The 19541-nt window shown below is 41.5% G+C and overlaps 1 protein-coding gene across 2 annotated transcripts in view; it reads left to right on the forward strand.

Moving 5' to 3' along the window:
* Borcs5 (BLOC-1 related complex subunit 5) overlaps positions 1–19541 on the forward strand; it is an 80279-nt gene that overhangs the window by 35066 nt on the left and 25672 nt on the right. For both annotated transcript variants that reach the window (XM_006976540.4, XM_076568095.1), the window contains exon 3: positions 19082–19239. In XM_006976540.4, coding sequence (XP_006976602.1) covers positions 19082–19239 — 158 coding nt within the window. The remainder of the gene's footprint in view (positions 1–19081; positions 19240–19541) is intronic.

The following is a 19541-nucleotide window of genomic DNA, read 5'->3' on the forward strand; positions in this document are numbered from 1 at the left end:
GCAAGTGATAGACTGATTAAAGTCCTGGCTGAATTAGGAACAGTAAAAGGAGCAAATCTGAAATATCTTAAGAAGAGATGAAAGACTGGGTAGATGGAAAATGAGAATGAAAAGCAAGAGAAAATATACCTGACTGGGGAAGCAGAATGATGGCAGAATTGAGAGGAGAGATTAATTGGTTGAAATGTCCCATCTGAACCACGACTAGTAGATTAATTTCAGTGGTGTAGTGTAGGGAGGACGGCATGGCCTAACACCTTGAAGCACCTCTCTGTCTGTGAATGAACTCTCGATGAGGTGGGACTGTTTGTGGAAAGGAAGAGCAGCAGGTGTCCTTTAGACTTGATGTTTTCTAAGTTGATTTTGCCCTGGCGGCAGCCTCCCAGTCAGGGCAAACACTGCACTGATGTGCTTAGCACACATGGACTGTTATGTGCAAGGCTCTTGGGAAGTGTGTGGGGGGGTGGATGAAATCATTGTACTATTATTTCAGTGTGTGTGCCAGGGAACCATCCATCTAAAGTGCTTCTGCATCTTTAAACCAGGGTGAGTACTAATAAGAATTTATAGCACTCTTGTTGGAAATTGCTACCCTCGTTTAGAAGCCATTAACAGTTGTGTTGATAAAATAATGTTTTAAATGGAGCATATGAAACCCATGCTTAGCAGCTTTACCCTTCCAGAATACTAGCTTATAAAGTACTCATCAGAGCCTGTGGGTGGGATGAAGTCACCTGAGCAATTTTCTGTAATTACAACCTTCAGAGCTGCCTCCTTTGTCCTTTTCAGGTTAACTTAAAACAAACTCAGCAGCCACAGCAGTGCAGAACCTGTGATTTTCATTTTCTCTCTGAACGTGTTTGTGTGTGTGTGTGTGTGTGTGTGTGTGTGTGTGTGTGTGTGTGTGCGTGTGCGTGTGCGTGTGCGTGTGCGTGTGCGTGTGCGTGTGCGTGTGTGTGTGTGTGTGTGTGTGTGTGTGTGTGTTGCCAGGAATGGAACCCAAGAACTCTTGCATGCTAGTCAAGTGCTGTACCACTAAGTATACCACATCCTGGGATTTTGTTAAATAGTCACAGTTAAGGGGAAGAGAGTTTTCTATTCTTGTTCCTCCTTCAGTTTACTCCAATTTGTATTTCTGAGAATGTTGGAACCCACAAACACCAAGCAATCTGCCCAAAGATTACTGGGCTCTGAGTGGCACCTCTCCAATCACTTCTAAATTAACTCCTCTAGCATGCCTCAAGAACCCCAGAAAGAAATGTCAGTGTCGTGTCCTGTCAGAGCTCTGTGGGTCGGGCTCCTCGTGCATATCCTGAAATGTGACAGTATCAGCCAGCACAGAGGCAGCTTCTGCTTTCTGATGCTTAGACCCAGAATGATGACTTTCCCACTGGAGATTCTAATACGGAAGGACCTACATACACTACGGGTAGTTGAGGCCAAGGGGACGTGGAGGGAGGATCTGAACCGGATATAGTTAGCTAGCGCCATCACTTCCTGCCACACTTAAACACCAGAACCTTATTTTCTAGTGAGGTCTTTGAATTTTAGATTGCTTCATGTATAGAATAAAATTGTTGGCTTTCAAAAGCACTTAATTGGTGCCTTGCCAGAGTGTATAGTGGGGAGTAGTGTGACACATCCTTCCTTGCTTTTTTTATCTCTTCTTTTTGTCCATCCCTCAAGTAACAAAAATGATCTAGAATAGTCTGGGGCTTGTATTTTGTTTAGTATCTATTAGCTCTTTCTTACAGCACTCAAACAGAAATATCTTTTCAGGGGTTAAAAATGATCAAGTCATCTTGTGATGTTACCCTTTTTTTGTAACTCAGGGGCAATATTCTGTTTTGCTAAGGCTGTCTGGAAAGTTCTTTGAGCGCACGTATAGGGCCTTAGGTCATAGAGATGTTTCAGAAGATCTGTGAATACATCAAGAACATGGGAAGAGCAAACAGAAGGAAGTTAATCATCTTTGTTGCTTCAGAACTGAGCAAACATTTTGGGAGAGCGAGGTTCGTGCTGGACATCACTGAATAAGAATGAGTTGATGTCACAGTTGGCCTGAAGCAACTTTTTTTTTCATACAAATAGTACAACATGGTGGGGAGGAGAGATTGAAAGTAAAGGGAAAAGAATTCTAGGGGAAAATAAGCTGGAGAAGGAATGTAAGAATGACTTACTTGTTGTGAATAGACTTACTATGGTATAAAAGCCATGTTTTTCTTATCAGGAGAGTCTGCCTTAGAACAGAAGCTGAGGAAGGGGGGATGTTTTCTGGCTCCTCTCCTAGCTCAGAGGGCTGCTGTGTGCTGATCCCTGAAGAGGGTTGTGAAATTGTCTTGACTCACTGTCTAGGAGGAATGGCCCCTGTTGCTCTTTTGGTTCAAAATAGTCCTGCAATAAGTCTCTACGACGTGGTAATATGGAACTCAGAGTAGTCATTTCAGCAGACGTGTTCAGACACTGGAGGAAGTGCCACCATCTCTGTCCCTCCCCCCAGTAAATAGATGAATTTATTGGAAATTTGGGCAGCCAGATTCAGGTGACTTATTGTCCATATTTGTAGAAACTCAGCAGTGTCAAGATTGACCAAATGTAGGGGGAAGTTACCTGGAGTGATCTGAGTAAATGTCTATGGTCCAAGCTTTCTTAAAGTGGAGGTGTGGGTGGCAGGTGCCACTGGCATCTTCAGTGGACTCGTTTTCATTGTGTGTGCACCATGCTGTGTTTGGAGCTGGTGAACTGCTCACTAAATACCAGTAGTGCCCCCAGTTCTGGGACAGTTAGAAGAGGCACTCATTCTTGGGATTTTCTTGAGAGGCAGGGGAGACTGAAGACAAGATATAATACCAAACAGTACAGTTTTCTTTGTCGTTTGTTTATGTAAAAATCTTGGGAAGTTTTAGGAAATTGCACACTTGTAGTGCAACATAGCTTTCCTTTAAAATGGATTTTATTTCTCAAAAAAAAAAACTGCATAAAATAGTTTGGAAAACTGGATGGCAGCAAAGACATTGTCAGGAAAGAGAGAAAAAGGCACATGGCTTCTTAAGTAGCCTGCTGTTTCCCAAGCGGCACCAGCTGTCTAGTCCTGTGGGCTCTTCCTCTACTTCCTAAGAGGTGGGAGGCGAGCGGCTCATGGTGGAGACAGGGGTTGGAGGAAAGAAGATCCAGGACATGGGGAAGAGGCAGGCATGATGAAGCAGTTGGGATTGTATGACGAGAGACAAGAGAGATTGTGAAAGATGGAAGTGAAGAAACTGGAGATCTCCTGTGATGTTGTCAAGCTTAGAACAGTGGTACTTCTGGGACCATTTGGAATGTCACAGATCTGAAGCTTCCAAGAGCAAACCCTCTGAGATAATAGTACTATTTACAGACTGTCACCTGCATGCCAGAATACAGTGTTTAATGTCCCTTTGCAGGTTTCAGCTTACAAGCATAAGACATGTGTCTTCCTAGATGTTGAGCCACCATTCAGTACACTATGTCTTTTGCTTTCATTGTGGTTTCTAGTCTCAGCAGTCGTTTACCCCCAGATTTCACCAAGTCTGACCCGGAGAGTCATAGTTTTCCACTGATCTGGACTTTCTGAAAGTAATGCAATGCGTTATTGGAAAAGCTATGCACCATCACTAGCCAAGCATTAGCTTCAAATTTGCCAGATAAAATGCTATTAAGTAAGATGCACAAATAAAGGAAAAATTTATGAAATATGAACAAGACTCCCTAATCTTTGTTATCAGCTTATAACCTTGGTTTTGCACCAAGGCCTAATTGAGCCTAAGAACACTTCTTGGACTGCTTCCCCAGCATTCATTCGGTTCTGCAGACAAACCTTTAGTTGCATGCTTAGTGCTGGCTTTTTAAGACTGGCCAGTTGTCACCCTAGCAGTCTTTCTTCAAGTGAAAGTTTCGTTTGTGTCACAGGCTATTTCTCTGAGCACCCAGTGTGTCACACCATCTTGTTAATTGTCTAAGCTTGCTAACTTTTACCACAAATAGAAGTTACCTGGTCAACCACATGACTATAGAGAGTTCCTAGTTATTCCCAAATGTTGCCTGGGGCTGAGGGCAAGGTGTACCAAACCCTCTATGGGAAGTAGCACCATGGCTTGCATCAACTCTATATCCTAGAGTTTAAGGATTCCTCCTGTGGACAGAGAGCCTTGTTCTCAACAGAGATTGCCTCAGTAGAGATCACTAATGCTTATCATAGGATTATTTAGAAATTCTCTTTCATTTATAGTCTCTTGGCATATAGAAGAAGTAACAGATGCTCTCCATTCAGTTATATCAGATTTTAATAATTTTACCATATTTGTTTCAGATCTTTTGTCCCTTCAAGAAAAAAAGAAATAAACTTAAATCTCCCATCTCATGGGTAATGGCTAATTTTGATTGTCAGCTTGAGACTCTTAGAGGCCAGGTGGCACATGCCTCTAATCCTAATCATTAGGAGGTAGAGACAGGATCAGGAGTTCAAGGCTAGCCTCAGCTACATAGCAAGTTTGAGGCCAATTTTTGGTACATGAGATACTGTCTCAAAAACAAACAGTAATAGTAAAGAATTAATTAATTTGTCCCACGTTTTCACTTTGCCACACGTAATTTACCCTTCAAAGTGGTTATGCCGATTTATACCCTTGCTTCCTATGTTGAGTTCCTGTTGCTCCATGTCCTCAATAAAAGCTGATATTGACCAGCTGTTCCATGCTTACTGATTAATTTAAAGGTAGTGGTGTGCCTAGCAACCACCACAAGCAAGACTGCTATAAACCTGACTTTCTAATTCCAGCCTTCCTCCTTTAAAAGGATTATTTTACTTCTGCGCCACAAATCCAAGATAACTATTCCATAGCTTTTTATGCTCAGTTTTTGATAACAAAAGATTATGATTACTTTAAAGAAATGGAGAAACAACTACAAAAAGGAAAATTAAAAAATTCTACCACATAGGAGTAGCCATTAACATTTTGTTATGTGTTTCCTACTTGTCAAGTGGATAGGCACTGGGGCATGCATTTGCTTACAGTTAGAATTGTACTGAATGCATATTTTACGTCACAGTTTTATTAAAATTACATTCCGGCTTTTGCCATATCATTTGTAATATTATTTGAAAACACCAACAGTATTTGCTACCTTTGGGCAAATATGTTAGTTTAATTATTCTTTTGTTTGAGGATGTTCAAATAATACTGGAGCATGAAAATAAAATCTAGCCATGTAAATCCTCATATATGTTTCTCTGGAATAGCTCTGTAGGAGAGGTCAGGGAATGTTGACGGGTTTGGATCCAATAGGTTGTGAACACAGCATCTAGGAAGGGAAACATGGCTGAAAGAGGAAGATAACATGCCCCAGAACCAGGGCATCCATTCACTTTCTCTCCTGTGTGAGTTGAGTGGTAAATCTCCTCTTGCTTCAGTTTGGGGGTCCTTTTGTTACTAGGGCAGTGCTTGAGCAAACATGTGCCCTTCTATGAGCACCCGAGAGTTACTTGACTTATAGCATACAAGGCTCATAGGATCTCAGAGCCGGAAGGGACTTTGTTTCTGACTTGAGTGATATGCTAGTTACTTTTTCCTCCCTCCCTCCCTCCCTCCCTCCCTCCCTCCCTCCCTCCCTCCCTCCCTCCCTCCCTCCCTCCCTCCTTTCCTCCCTCCCTCCCTCCCTCCCTCCTTCCCTCCCTTCCTTCCCTCCCTCCCTTCCTTCCCTCCCTCCCTTCCTTCCCTCCCTCCCTTTCTTTCTAAAAAGATTTGCTTTTATTATCTTATTTATATGCATGTATATATGTATTTCTGTGAGTGAATGCCATTTGTAAATGCAGGTGCCAGAGGAAACCAGAAGGATCTCTTAGAGCTGGAGTTACAGGAGACACCCAGTATAGGTGCTGGGAACTGCCGCTTAGCCACTGAGCCTGTGAGAGATGGCTTTTTCCTCAAGCCATTTCCTTTTTCTTTGCTCTGACAAAAGCAACTTCCAGAAGTGTTGGTTTACCTCCACTGGCTCACAGTGTGAGGATACAGTTCCACACAGCAGGGAGACAAGGCAGCAGCTGGGCCTCTTGTATCCAGCCAGGAAGCACAGAGCGATATTTGTGCTTGTTCTCAGCTTCCTCCTGTTTATTCAGTCCTGAAACGGTGGTGCCTGAATTTAGGGCAGGTCTTTTCACCTCAATCCTAACCCAGTTTAGGAACTTCCTTAGAGCCTTGCCCAGAGGTTTGACCCCTGTTTGGTTCTAAAGGCTGTCAAGTTGGCACTATTAACCATCACAGACGTCTGGTTTGGAATGTCTTCCTGAAGTAGACTGTTGGCCTTGTGTGGCCAGAGAGCTCATTGTAATATAAGGCAGCTGTTCCCTTACTGGACAGCTGTGATTAATTGAATCTCCTCCTCCAGATGAACCTAAATCTGGCTTTCTATAACCTTCACTTAGTCTTAGTTTATGATGAAAGGTTACCTAGGGCTGAGGGGATAGTTTAGTGGTAGATGACATGTTTATGCACAAGGCTTTGGGCTCAATGTACACCTAAAATGATTCCTAAAATAATTTTGGAAATATTTTTACTTTATGTATTTTGCATTGGTTTCTACTATTATTAGCATGAAAACATATGTGTGTTTGGCTTGCTTTTAAAGTCATAAAAATTTTAGCTTTATTTAATTTTATTATTTTCTGTAAGAGTACATGCCTGCATGTGTGCATGTATGAGTGTATGCCCACATGTGTGTCTGTATGAGTGCATGCCTGCATGTGTGTCGGTGGTTAGAAGAGGGCATATCCCCGGAACTAGAGCACCAATGCCTATGAGCTGCCATGATGATGGGAATAGAACAGACCTCTGGAAGAGCAGCTGGTGCTCTAAACTGCGGAGCCAACTCTCCAGCCTGCTTTTATTAAATTATTTATTTTCTTCCAATGTATTTTGCTTTGTCTTGTCTGTAGAGAAAATTATGTACATAAACATTGGTAGGATAGGAGAACTTTCTATGTATTTTTTTTTTTTTTTTTGGTTTTTTTTTGAGACAGTGTTTCTCTGTGTAGCTTTGCGCCTTTCCTGGAGCTCACTTGGTAGCCCAGGCTGGCCTCGAACTCACAGAGATCCGCCTGGCTCTGCCTCCCGAGTGCTGGGATTAAAGGCGTGCGCCACCACCGCCCGGCTCTATGTATTTTTATACTCAATGGATAGACAGGTCCAAAGTGTCCAGGGCACTACTCATTTTAGAATTTTTTTAGAAGTCATATATAAGAAGTGGTTTGAATGCTCATAGTCCTCCTTCTCCATTAACAATAGAAACTACGTTGTCCTTTCTTTCTTTTTTTGGTTTAAAGATGTTACATACATGATCTCATCTAATTGCTTTATAAATATCTGGGTCAGCATTTCCTCATTTGCTAATGAGGGTTGCTGAGACTGAAAAAGCAGTCAGAGCTGAAATTTAAATACAAGTTTAGTTTGAAAGCCTGTTGATTTCATCAGTTTGCAAGCCTGTTTCCCTAACCAACATGACCTTTACACACGTGCCTGTTCAAAATGCCAGTGTGATTTTCGAGTACTGAGTCACTTTGTCACACTGGCAGCATGAGTGTGATTTCTGGAGCTGTGTGGCTTCTGCTTGTTTCCCTTGTCACTCTCACATGCTCTCTTTGCTTTGGGGACATCAGAATAGAACCTCCTTTGGTGGCCCAGCTCTCCCTGTACCTTTGTGATGCCTTTCTGCTTCTGGAGAAATGGAAGTACAAAACGAATGAAGAGTTACAGAGAATCACGTAATGTTTCTTATGAATGTTATTGACCCACATTTTCTACAAAGAAGCATGTTTTCACAGCTGTGTGCCTTAGGGACAGTAGGGGGCAAGTCTGAATCTTTTTAACTCAAGTATTTTCTATAACAAGGGTACTGATGCATGTGTTCAGGGACTTAGAATGTAGAAGCCCATTCTTTCAGCCCCAAGGTGGGAATCTTTGTGTTTATGGTTTCATAGAGATTCAGATATATTATCACAGTGAACTTGGGGCCAGAGGTCAGAGAACTAACTAATGAACCCACTGATTGTGTCATTTATTGCTGTAGGTCAGTCAGACTCTGACCGGATGATGACGGGATATGTTGTGTGTGTTTTCATGGAGTTGCTAGGGGAAGGAGCAGAGTTTACTATGCGGTATTGTTGATCTTCGGTATCGTCTTATCTTGTAGCTCCATATAACTGCTTTTCTGCATTTTCAAAGGCTACACCAGTTTACAGATAAGGCCTCACTTAGAACCTGCACATATCTTCAAATAAGGGTGAGGTAAGCTTACTTCAGAGGCAGGAATGAGTTCATTTCTTTGCAGTGACGGGAATAAAATGTCTGTCATACACTGGGTGTGGTGGGGACACACCTATAATCCCAGCACTCAGAAAGCTGAGGCAGGAGGATTGCAGCAGGGTCATAGACTTGCCCGGGCCACATAATGAGTTCCAGGCCAGCCTGGGATGGAGTACAGAGTGAGACCCTGTCTAAATCTCTCTCTGACACACTCTCTCTGTCCTTGTCTCTCTGTCTGTGTCACACACACACACACACACACACACACACACACACACACACACTAAAGTGTAGTTACTCAAAAGGTAAGTACATTTAAATGCAGTGGGATGGTGGGTATTTAAGTTTCTTAGATGTTGTTAGAGAGTTTGAGCGAGCCCTGGTCCAAGAGAGTGCTGTCTTAGTCTGTTTGTGCTGATAGAATGAAACACTCAAGAATGCATACTTTAGAAGGAACATTAGTGTAGTTTTTACAGTTTTTGTTTGTTTTTTTGTTTTGTTGTTGTCTTTCAAGACAGGGTTTCTCTGTGTAGCTTTGCGCCTTTCCTGGATCTCGCTCTGTAGACCAGGCTGGCCTCAAACTCACAAAGATCCGCCTGGCTCTGCCTCCTAAGTGCTGGGATTAAAGGCGTGCGCCGCCGCCGCCTGGCGTAGTTTTTACAGTTTTAAAAGCTGGTCTACACAAGATCCGGTGCTTACAACTTAGTGAGGGTTCAGGAATCAGGCTTTGCTCTGACGCCATACCAAACACAGAAGCTGAAAGGACAGAAAGAGACCTCCTCTGTTGAGCCTTTTATAAAGGAATCTTACTGCCTAGCCACCTCATACTGTCACAAGTTTAGAGGGACATATTCAAACTGATAGCAATCACCTAGTGTGTAGTCAACCCTTCCCTTAGAAAATGAAAATCTGGGGGGCTGGAGAGATGGCTCAGCAGTTAAGAGCACTGACCACTCTTCCAGAAGACCCAGGTTCAGTTCCCAGCCCCCACATGGCAGCTCAAAACCATCTGTAAATCCAGTTCCAGGGGATCTGATACCCTCACACCAATGCACATAAAAAAAAAAGTAAATTATATGAAAAAGAAAATGAAAATTTGATGGGCCTAGAGAAATCTCAGTGGTAAAGAGCATTTGCTCCTCTTTTAGAAAACCTAGGTTTGGTCCCCAGATTTATAACCATCTGTAACTCCAGTTCTAGGGGTTCTAATGCCCTTTGGCCTCTGAAGGTACCAGATATGTACATGATGCACATGCATATATATTCAGGCAAAGCATTGTTATGCTTCAAAAACAGCAAAAATAGCCAGGCATGGTGGTGCACACCTTTAATCCCAGCACTGAGGAGGCAGAGGCAGGTGGATCTCTGTGAGTTAGAAGCCAGGTTGGTCTATATAGCAAGTTTCAGGCCCACTAGGAATACATAGTGAAATACTGTCACACACACACACACACACACACACACACACACACACACACACGCACACACACACACACACACGAATTTTTGAGGGCCAGCAGATAAAGACACTTGCTACCAAGGCTAATGACTTAGTTAAGTCCCTGGAACCTACATGGTGGAAGGAGAGAACAAATTCCCCCAAGCTGTCCACTAACTCCACACATGAGCCCTTGGATATATGTACCCCTTCTCTACACAAAATAAATAAAATATCAAAAGAAAATTACGGAAAGTGAAAATTATGAAAGTTGAGACTTGGAAGAAAACTTGGTTTAAGAACTCTTGTTTCCAGGCAAGGAAATGTAATTTTCATTTTGTTTTCTGTCTGTTGTCTCTTTTCCTCTCTTGGCATTCTTATTACAGGAGTACTATAGAATGCGTTTGCTTAGTAAAATCCAAAATTAATTGTAGTTGGGCTTTTCTTTGGGCTGCCTGCTCACAAAAAACGACCCAGAGACTTATATTAATTATAAAAGCCCAGCCCTAGCTTAGGCCTGTTTCTAACTAGCTCTTACAACTTAAATTAACCCATTTCTATTAATTTACTTTCTGCTTTGTGGCTTTATTACCTTATCTCTGCACTGCCCATCTTGCTTGCTCTGCATCTCCACCTTCTTCCCAGTGTCATCTGTGCCTGGAAATCCTGCCTAGCTATTGGCCATTCAGCTTTTTATTAAACCAATCAGAGTGACACATCTTCACAATGTACAAAAAGATTATCGCAAAACAATCAATCAGCCTGATTTAGTGTTAGCTACACACAACCTAACATGTATCATCTCATTCCTTTCTGAGGCTCACTGGTTGCAGTTCATTCCCAGTGCACTGCAGTGTCCTGTCTATCAACTTCCGCTTTTCCACGCTCTCAAACTGAACTCTGAAGCCATTAACCTCCTAAGTCCTTCTGCCCCAGCAGTGGCAACCATTATTCTCTTTCCTTTCTCTAGGAATTTCACTGTTCTGTGAACTTCATGAAAATGAAATTAGATAGTAGTTGTTCTTTTCTGGCTTTCTTCAGCTAATGAAATGTTTTGAAGGTTCATTATTTAAGTCTGAGTAATGCTGAGACCAGACTTCAGGAGTCAGTTCTCTCCTCTTTTCAGAGTCTTGTGCTCATTAGACAAGTCTTTTGCTTCCTCCTGTGAGTTACCTCCTAAGTATTTGAGGCTTTTGATGGATTGTTGTTGAACCTACTTTCTTGATTCCTGTGCTTTGTAGATTTTGCATTATTAGTTCATGAAAATGCAACTGACTTTTGAGTTGACTTTGTATCACCTTATTTTACTAAGTTTTGTTTATTAATTCCAACAGTATTTTTGACCAGTGTTTAGGGATTTCTACACAGAAAATCATCCCCATGATCAGAAGCCACTTCATTTGTGCCTTCCAGTTTGAACACATCTTCTTTCCTTGCTCAACTGTTCTGGTTGACACTCTAGTATCATGCTGGGTAGAAGGGCTAAAACATGGGCTTACTGCTTTGTTTCTGATCTTATGTCTGCTCTGTTTTGTTTTGTTTTGTTTTTTGTTTTTTTTTGAATAATTATTTTTATTATATTTCAGGCCACGTGTCAGTCTTATTTTTGGAGACATCATACTACTTTGCCTTTTTTTGGTGGGGGTGGGGGGGCTCTTGTGCCCCTGTGTCCTCTCTTGCATCTGACCATCAAATTGTCCTTACTTTCTTTTTATTTCTGCCTTTTTTGTGCTTTTTTAAAATAGGATCTCATGCAGTCCTGGATGATCTTGAAGCTGCTGTGTAGCCAAGGCTGGCCTTGATCTCCTGATCCTCTTTCCCCCATCTCCCAAGAGCAGGATTACAGTCATACACATCACCATGCCTGTCTATATGGTGACTTTCAAAATAAAAGACATTTCCTCGTGATGTGTCCTAGGGTGCTCCTTTATAGCCTGAAGTCCAAACCATGGATCTACCTGCTTAGGTGGGCTGCCCTGCTGATGGCAGATCACCTTAAGAGCCACTCATGGGAGTTGAGCTATTTCCTGTGTGAGGATCAGCTGATGGGGCCACAGTCCTGCTTCCAAGGACCTTAGGCCTAGCCATTCAGGGCAGGTTGCCTGGATGTTCTGCAGCGTTGCTGACTGACACCTCTTTGCACCTTTGTGATCCAAAGCAGTCATCAGAGATCTGTTCTCAGATCCCTAGTAATGAGCGGACACATTCATTTGTGTCTACTCTTTTCCATCAGTTCAGTTCTTCATTTGCTAGGTTTATAGCTTTGTGCATGGAGCTGGGGAGTTTGGGAGGGGTAGCTGCTACCACACTAAGACTAAATTTGACTGAAATTAACTTCAAGTTACTGAGCAAATCTACTATGGAAGTAATTCTCTGTCTGTCTGTCTGTCTCTGATTTAAAAAGGTGAAGAAATGTAGGAGGGTTCTACCTACTTCCAACCCTCCCCCAACACCTTTGGTTTTCTATAATCAAAACAATAGCCACCCTGAGGCTTGCTACCTCATTGTGGTAGCTTTGCTTTATTCTGTAGTCTGAAATGAGGTGTCTCGATCTTTATCCCTGGCTTGCCTGGAACTCCGTATGTAGCCGAAGCTGGCCTTAAACTTACTGCAGTCCTCTTATAAATGTCTGCTACCTCGCCCATCTTATGGTTTTGTTTTGCATTCCCCTGATGATTAGTTATGTCTGACATCTTTTATGTATTATATCTATTATGTGTTATTGGCTGGCCATTTTTTTGTTTTGTTTTGTTTTGTTTTTTCGAGACAGGGTTTCTCTGTGTAGCTTTGCGCCTTTCCTGGAACTCACTTGGTAGATCAGGCTGGCCTCGAACTCACAGAGATCCACCTGCCTCTGCCTCCCGAGTGCTGGTATTAAAGGCGTGCACCACCACGCCTTTAAGATTGTTTTGAGAAATGCCTCTTTAAATTGCATTTTAAAAATTAGTTTTATTTTAGCTCCTATTCTAATTTACCTTCTTTACCCCCCCCTTTTTTTTTTGGTTTATTGTTTGTTCATTTATTTATTGGTTTTTGACACAGGGTTTCTCTGTGTAGCCTTAACTGTCCTGGATCTCACTCTGTAGACCAGACTGGCCTTGAACTCATAGATCTGCCTGCCTCTGCATCCCAAGTGCTGGGATTAAAGGTATGCACCACCACTGCTGTCTGGCATTTTTTTCTTTTTCTTTCTTTTTCTTTTTTTTTTAACCTTCACATATCTAATGTCTGCTTCTGGTGGTCACCTTGAGAGGTGGGATTGTGTCTTTGGTATTTCCTATAAGGCTAGTACATAGTGATATGTGCCTAGCACACACACAATATAAGTTAGCTCAGCCCTACAGACAGAGTTTGGAACCCTGCTCATTTGGCTCCTGCAGTAGCTGGGAGTTGGAGACTTTGGGACAGAGAGTAAAGGTGTGTAAGTGGAGCATGTAATCTGTGTCAGGTGTGGCATCATGTAACTCTTACAGTTACCCTTAAGGCACAGAACATGAAGAGCTGGAGCGTGAAGAAGCGTGATGGCTGCTCCACCATTACACAGTACTCAGTGACAATATCTGGATCACAACCTCATGTCTACCTGACTCTAGAGCTCATCTCTTTTCCAGTATCGCTCTGTGTCTCTATTTCCTACCAGATGAGTTTAAACAGAGAAAAGGCCTGGGAGTCTGGAGATTGTTCAAGAAGAGAGAGGACTCGAATATTTGACTTAGCATTTCACAATCTCCCTTTTCATTCAAATAGCTAAGTTCTTAAATGGAGGGGACATTTCTTGATGACACTGAGGTGTCATTTGTGCCTACAGATCACCTGTGGAAAAGCTATGTGTACTTGGGGTCTGACATCCTCTGATCTTGTTTCTTTGGTCCATATGCCATGTCCAACTAAGCACTTAACCTTGTCTGGAGGAAGAGCTTCTCATGCCCTGACACAGATTCTCTTGAGGACCGAGTGCTACTTCAAAATTCTTGATTTTTTTTTTTCTGACAGGATTTCATATAGCCCAGGTTTCAACTTGCTGTGTAGAGAGGATGAATTTAACTCCTGGTCTTCTTGCATCTACATACCAAACAAGGTTGGAATTCTAGTCATGCCCACCCTGTTCAGTCTATGCCTGAACCTGGGCTTTGTGTATACTCATCAAGCACTGACCAGCTGAGCTACCCCCTAGTCCCCCCAGCCCTACCACTCTGATTCCTAGAGAGGAAGGAGTGGGACTAATGAGTTGGCAAAGCAGGGGAAGGCACTTAGTCTGCACACACACACACACACACACACACACACACACACGCACGCACGCACGCACGCACACGCACACACACACATACACACACAGACACACATACACACACACATACACACACACACATACACACACACATACACACACACATACACAAACACACATACACACACAGACACACACGTACATACACACACACAGACACACACGTACATACACACACGTGCACACACACACACACACACACACACACACACACACACACACACACACGATGCACACCTATAATCCTAGTCCTGGGAGGTGGAAATGAGTATCTGTGGGATTTTCAATGGCAATTTGAGGAGGACACTAGCATTTAGCTCACACAGAGGGATTTTTCTTTCTTTCTTTTTTATAGCATGTTGTTTAATTATACCTTCCCAGTAACTTTTGCCAAAGTAATAGAGTCTACTTTCTAGATTCTGTCATTAAAAAAAAAATGTGTCCAACATCATACTATTAATTTTCTAATTTTACAACTAAGCTCTAAGGGTTGAGAAATTCAGTTTGGCAGTGGCCTAATTTAATAAGCACATGGCTCTGTACTGTGCTTTATGTTTTAACTCTTACGATGTTTAACATAAAAGAACTCAGAAAAATGGGCCCCAAATTTCTAACACCCGAGATTTTTCCACTTAGCCCTTTACATGAAGTTGGCAGTTTGTTGGCTCTATTAACATCTGTCTGGATCCTTACCTCCCCAGTCCCTGGAGTCCACTCCTCATTTTGTATAGAAAGAGTGGTTTCAACATGTTCTTAGGAAATATGTCCAGGGTTTGCCATTTGCAAACCCACCACTTAAAAATGGAGTCCATTAGGCCAGGTTTCAGTTCAGTAAACATCTGCTTTGTGTGAATTTCTGTCATGAGCTAACGACAACTAGAAAACTAATAGCAGTGGCTCTGTTCCTAGCTAAATTAGAAACTTTATTTAACATGAAAATTAACCGTAAGTATGTGGACAGATGTCTTTTATGGAAGGAGGTGTTATGATGTCTGCTTTTTTTTTTTTTTTTTTTTTTTGGCTTTTTGGTCTTTTTCAAAGACAAAGTTTCTCTGTGTTGCCCTGGATATCCTGGAACTTACTTTGTAAACCAGGCTGACATCAAACTCAGAGATCCACCTGCCTCTGCTTCTGAGTGCAGGGATTAAAGGTGTGCACCATCACCACCTGGCTAATGTCGTTTTTTTTTTTTAATGGCTCAAAATATATTATAAAATTTGATTTGTGGAACCTGGATGTATTTGGGTATTCTTTTACTTCCTGGTTTTCTATAGTTTGAAAATTGTTCAATAAAAGGTAAAAAAGAAAAATCCCACTTACAAGTAAATTATTTAAATGTAAATTGTACCCTGGCATATAACTCATTACTTTGTTTGACACAATCTTGTGTGTCACAGGTTAGTTTTGGATTCATTACATAGTTGAGGATGAACTTGAATTTCTGATCCTCATGCTCCCGCCTCCCAAGTACTGAGTCCCATGAACATGTGAGCACTGTGCAGCATGCCTGAGGATTCTTGACACAGCACAGCTGAATGGCCCACTATGTATCATGCTGTTGGGGAAGAACTTTGGGTTGAGTTCCAATGTACGAAAATAGCAAGGGCCTGATGGTGGAAGGGAACAGGGTGAGTTTTGGCATGGGCGACCCAGCACTTGCCCATCATCATATGTCTTACACTCCTTGTGCTCTAGTGTAAGAACAGCACAATATGGCATAATGAGTGATTCTCAGAATTTGCCACCTGGGGGCAGATGTCACAGGATCCCCAGTACCCAAAAGGGAGTCTTTGAGGTCAAACTATGTTTGTGATAAGTATTTGGACATAATTTGCAAACCAGTGTCAATCTCAGAAGTGTGTAGTAGAGTTTCCCAAGATTCTGTGAGGAGAAATGGCAACTTACACGCAGAGGAGATAATAAGATCTATCATTTTCTATTAAGCAAAACATTGAAAAGATTATAGTGGGTATAGGTCAATAGTCACCCATGCTTGTCATATTTATAGTCATGTTAGTTAGGTTTTCTAGATATACAGATATATATATATATAAGATGGATAGACAATCTTCAAACACTTTATAGACCAAAAGAATATAGCATTTAACTGTTTTTTTTTTTTTTTGAATATAACACACATTTAATATTCTACAACACACATACAGACACACACATACACTGAAAGATCAAAAAGAATTTAGTAAACTCTTTTAGCCATTTTGAATTTTTACCAAGCCCTATGTGAATTACAGTTCTTCTACATTTTGATGTCCATGTTTAATGCTTCCGCTGTTTGGTGGGGTGAGGGTGTCATTGCGTTCTCATTTCAAATCACAATTATTAAGTGCCAGTTTTTTTTTTTGTTTTTTTTTTTTTTTTTTTTTTTTAAAGCAGGAACTTGTTTATTAAACATCAGCACACCCTTTATAAAGCACCAAACCACAAGCCAGCTTTCCTTCTACCAGTCACAACAAAGGTCACGTATCCATGAGCCTCTCTGGGCATAGCTCAGCACGATGATCAGGAGGAGGCTAATAACTTAGAATTCTGTTGACTTGAGACACTATTGTTCCTGGCAGCACCAGTCTACTCCTGAGAGGATGTTGGGCATTGAAGACACTCCATATGGAATTTGTCTTCGTCTTGGCAAAAATGACCTGTCGGGCATAGAACTGCCCTTGCCTTGGCTGCTGACAGTAAGCACTCTGTCCATTCTGGACGAGCAAGACATAAGGAAAAGTCACTGCTGAACCTTGCCAAGACCGGGTAGGACAGTCTTTCAAAACTTTCCTGCTTCTGATAATGGTCTGTCAGATATTCTAGACCCATAGTCAAGAGTAGATGCCCCAACGTTGTAGAGCAACATTGGATGACTATCCGGACAGTCATAGGTCTTTGTCATTTCTTGCAATTTTTCAGAAGTTGCTTGCTTGCACTTCCTGTTCATTCAGGTAATATTATTTTACTTCTCAGGTCTTTGATGGTTATACTTATATTCCACTCATATCTTAACTAAGAACATATCAGGTACTAGATTTATATTCTTCAGGATAGGACAGCTATTGGAGTAATCTCTGTAATTTGCCATTTACCTGTATTCTGGACATCTAGTATGTGTTTCTTGCTTGATGTTGTTCTTGTTGGTTGTAGTTCCATATTTGTTTATGTTATTACCCTTTCTTTCTCCTGGACAATACTTGATAATCATTCTTATTGTATATGCTTTTGTATTAGGTTTAGAACCTTCTTATTTAGACAAAAAAAAAAAAAAAAAAAAAAAAGAAGAAGAAGAAGTGTAGTGGGCATTCGTTCCACTAATGACTTGGGGCTACCTAGCCGGATAGAAGCGGTGCTTCTTGTCTGCCTACATAACCTCTTAAGGAAGTGGGGGGGGTCACACTCTCTCTTGGGTGGTGAAGGCCAGGTCATGGGGTATGAAGTAGCATGTGATTGGTCTCCAGCTTTCCAAGGACTCTGTAATTGGGTTTAACATATCCTGTATTTGTGAATGTATTTCCTCATTTCTTATCTTAATAAATCCCTGATACCCCTTAAATAGACTTTCAGATTTTGCTAACAAAAGACTTCTGAAAATATAAACCAGTATTACCCTTCTGACATTTTTGTTTTGGAAAATAGAAATATTTTCCTCAAAATAGGTTATATGTTAATCTGTGAAGTGCTGCTATTATTTCAAGTATTTTTGAGAAGCATGCAATTATTTAACGCTAAAGAATTTTATCAGTCTTAACTTTTAATAGGTTAATAACAGTAGATACAATGTCAGTAATTATTGAGGATATATAGGAGGGGCTTGCTTGATACCACACTTACAGAACTGTTGCCTTGGCAAATAAAAGTCCATGGACTTAAGTTCTAGTCAGGACTTTGCCCTCTGACCAAGTGTAGTAGCCTCTGTAACTGAACTGATTTCTTTTGAAGTTGATGGTAGTAATTTTACCCTGACCTATGCCCCTATAGAAAAGCATGGTGGTTCAATATAAAAGTGTTGAGAACATAGTCTTCTATGCTTATTGGTGTTCTACAGCTAAGCCAACTAATGTTAGGGAAAGATGCAGCATTTCAGGCCCATTAGCTGGCAGTCTGGCTTTTGTTTTAATTTTGGTATCAAATTATTATAATTTCCTTATATATTTTTCTCAGTTTCTCAGATAACCACATTAGTAACCAATAGGAATTAAAATTAAGTAAATGCATCTTCCTTCCTGTTGGGGAATATTTTATAAGATATATATTACTTTTGTTTATATTGCATTTGTTTAACTCTATGAAGCTATGATACTTTGTCTAAAATACCTGATGGTCTAGTAAAGAGCTGGACAGCCAATAGTGAGGCAGGAGAAAGGATGGACAGGGCTGGTGGGCAGAAAGAATTAATAAAAGAAAAAAAATCTGGGAGAGAAGAGATCTAGGAGCAAGAGAAGGAGGAAGAATCAGGGGCCAGCTACCCAAGCTACACAATGAACAACAGAGTAAGAAAGAAAAATATACAAAAATAGAAAGATAAAAGTCCAGAGGCAAAAGACAGATGGATTAATTTAAAATTAAGAAAAGCTGGCAAGAAACAAGCCAAGCTAAAGCCGGGTATTCATAATTAAGAATAAGTCTCCATATGTGATTTATTTGGGATTTTGGCAGGCCCCCAAAGAGCTAAAGAGAAAGAAAACAACCAACGACACCTTCCTTTTCATTCAAGAAGAGATGTCTTCCTAGTACTTCAGAGTAGTGTGGTAAGGCCAGGAGCATGGTCTGAGGGAAGCCACTGCTCCTTTCATGATGATCAGAAGTCACTCGGCCTCTCTGTGTCCTGGCTTCCTTGTGTGGAAAACAGGGCTAAGGAAGTAATGCAGAGGCAGAGCCTGGCCAAAGCAGCCCGTGAGTGGTCGGCATTCCGTAAAAGAGCAGAAAACACAAGATTCAAGTCTCTTTCCTGCCTCCGTGAACCTCAGCTAGGTTAGCCACAAGTTTATCAGCAGTAATTCTCATTTCTCTTTTCCCCTCTCTCCTTTGAAGGGCTCTTGAGTGGACAGACATCCCCAACAAATGCCAAACTGGAGAAGCTGGACTCTCAGCAGGTGTTACAGCTCTGCCTACGGTACCAAGATCACCTGCACCAGTGTGCAGAAGCGGTTGCTTTTGATCAGAACGCTCTAGTCAAGCGAATCAAAGAGGTAATGCATCTGGGGCTGGGGGAGGGGTGGGGCTACCACCCCAGACTCATGGCAGTAGTAAGACATGCTGGTGAAGATGGGTCCAGGTGAGGCCAGCCTGGTGTTTGACTCCTACTTCACAGCTGACTTGGTCAGACTTGCTTAATTTCTCTGAGCATGAGAAATAGGCCTAGTAGTAGCAAGGTTGAGTGTGATGAGACTTCTCAGTGACTGTTAGCTGTATTAGTATGTAGAAAGTCTTGCCATCATAAATTTGCTCTAGTTATATCTGTGTTTAGCTTTTTTCTTGTATATAATTTCTA

Source organism: Peromyscus maniculatus, chromosome 3 (assembly GCF_049852395.1).
Source record: "Peromyscus maniculatus bairdii isolate BWxNUB_F1_BW_parent chromosome 3, HU_Pman_BW_mat_3.1, whole genome shotgun sequence".
Taxonomy (NCBI): domain Eukaryota; kingdom Metazoa; phylum Chordata; class Mammalia; order Rodentia; family Cricetidae; genus Peromyscus; species Peromyscus maniculatus.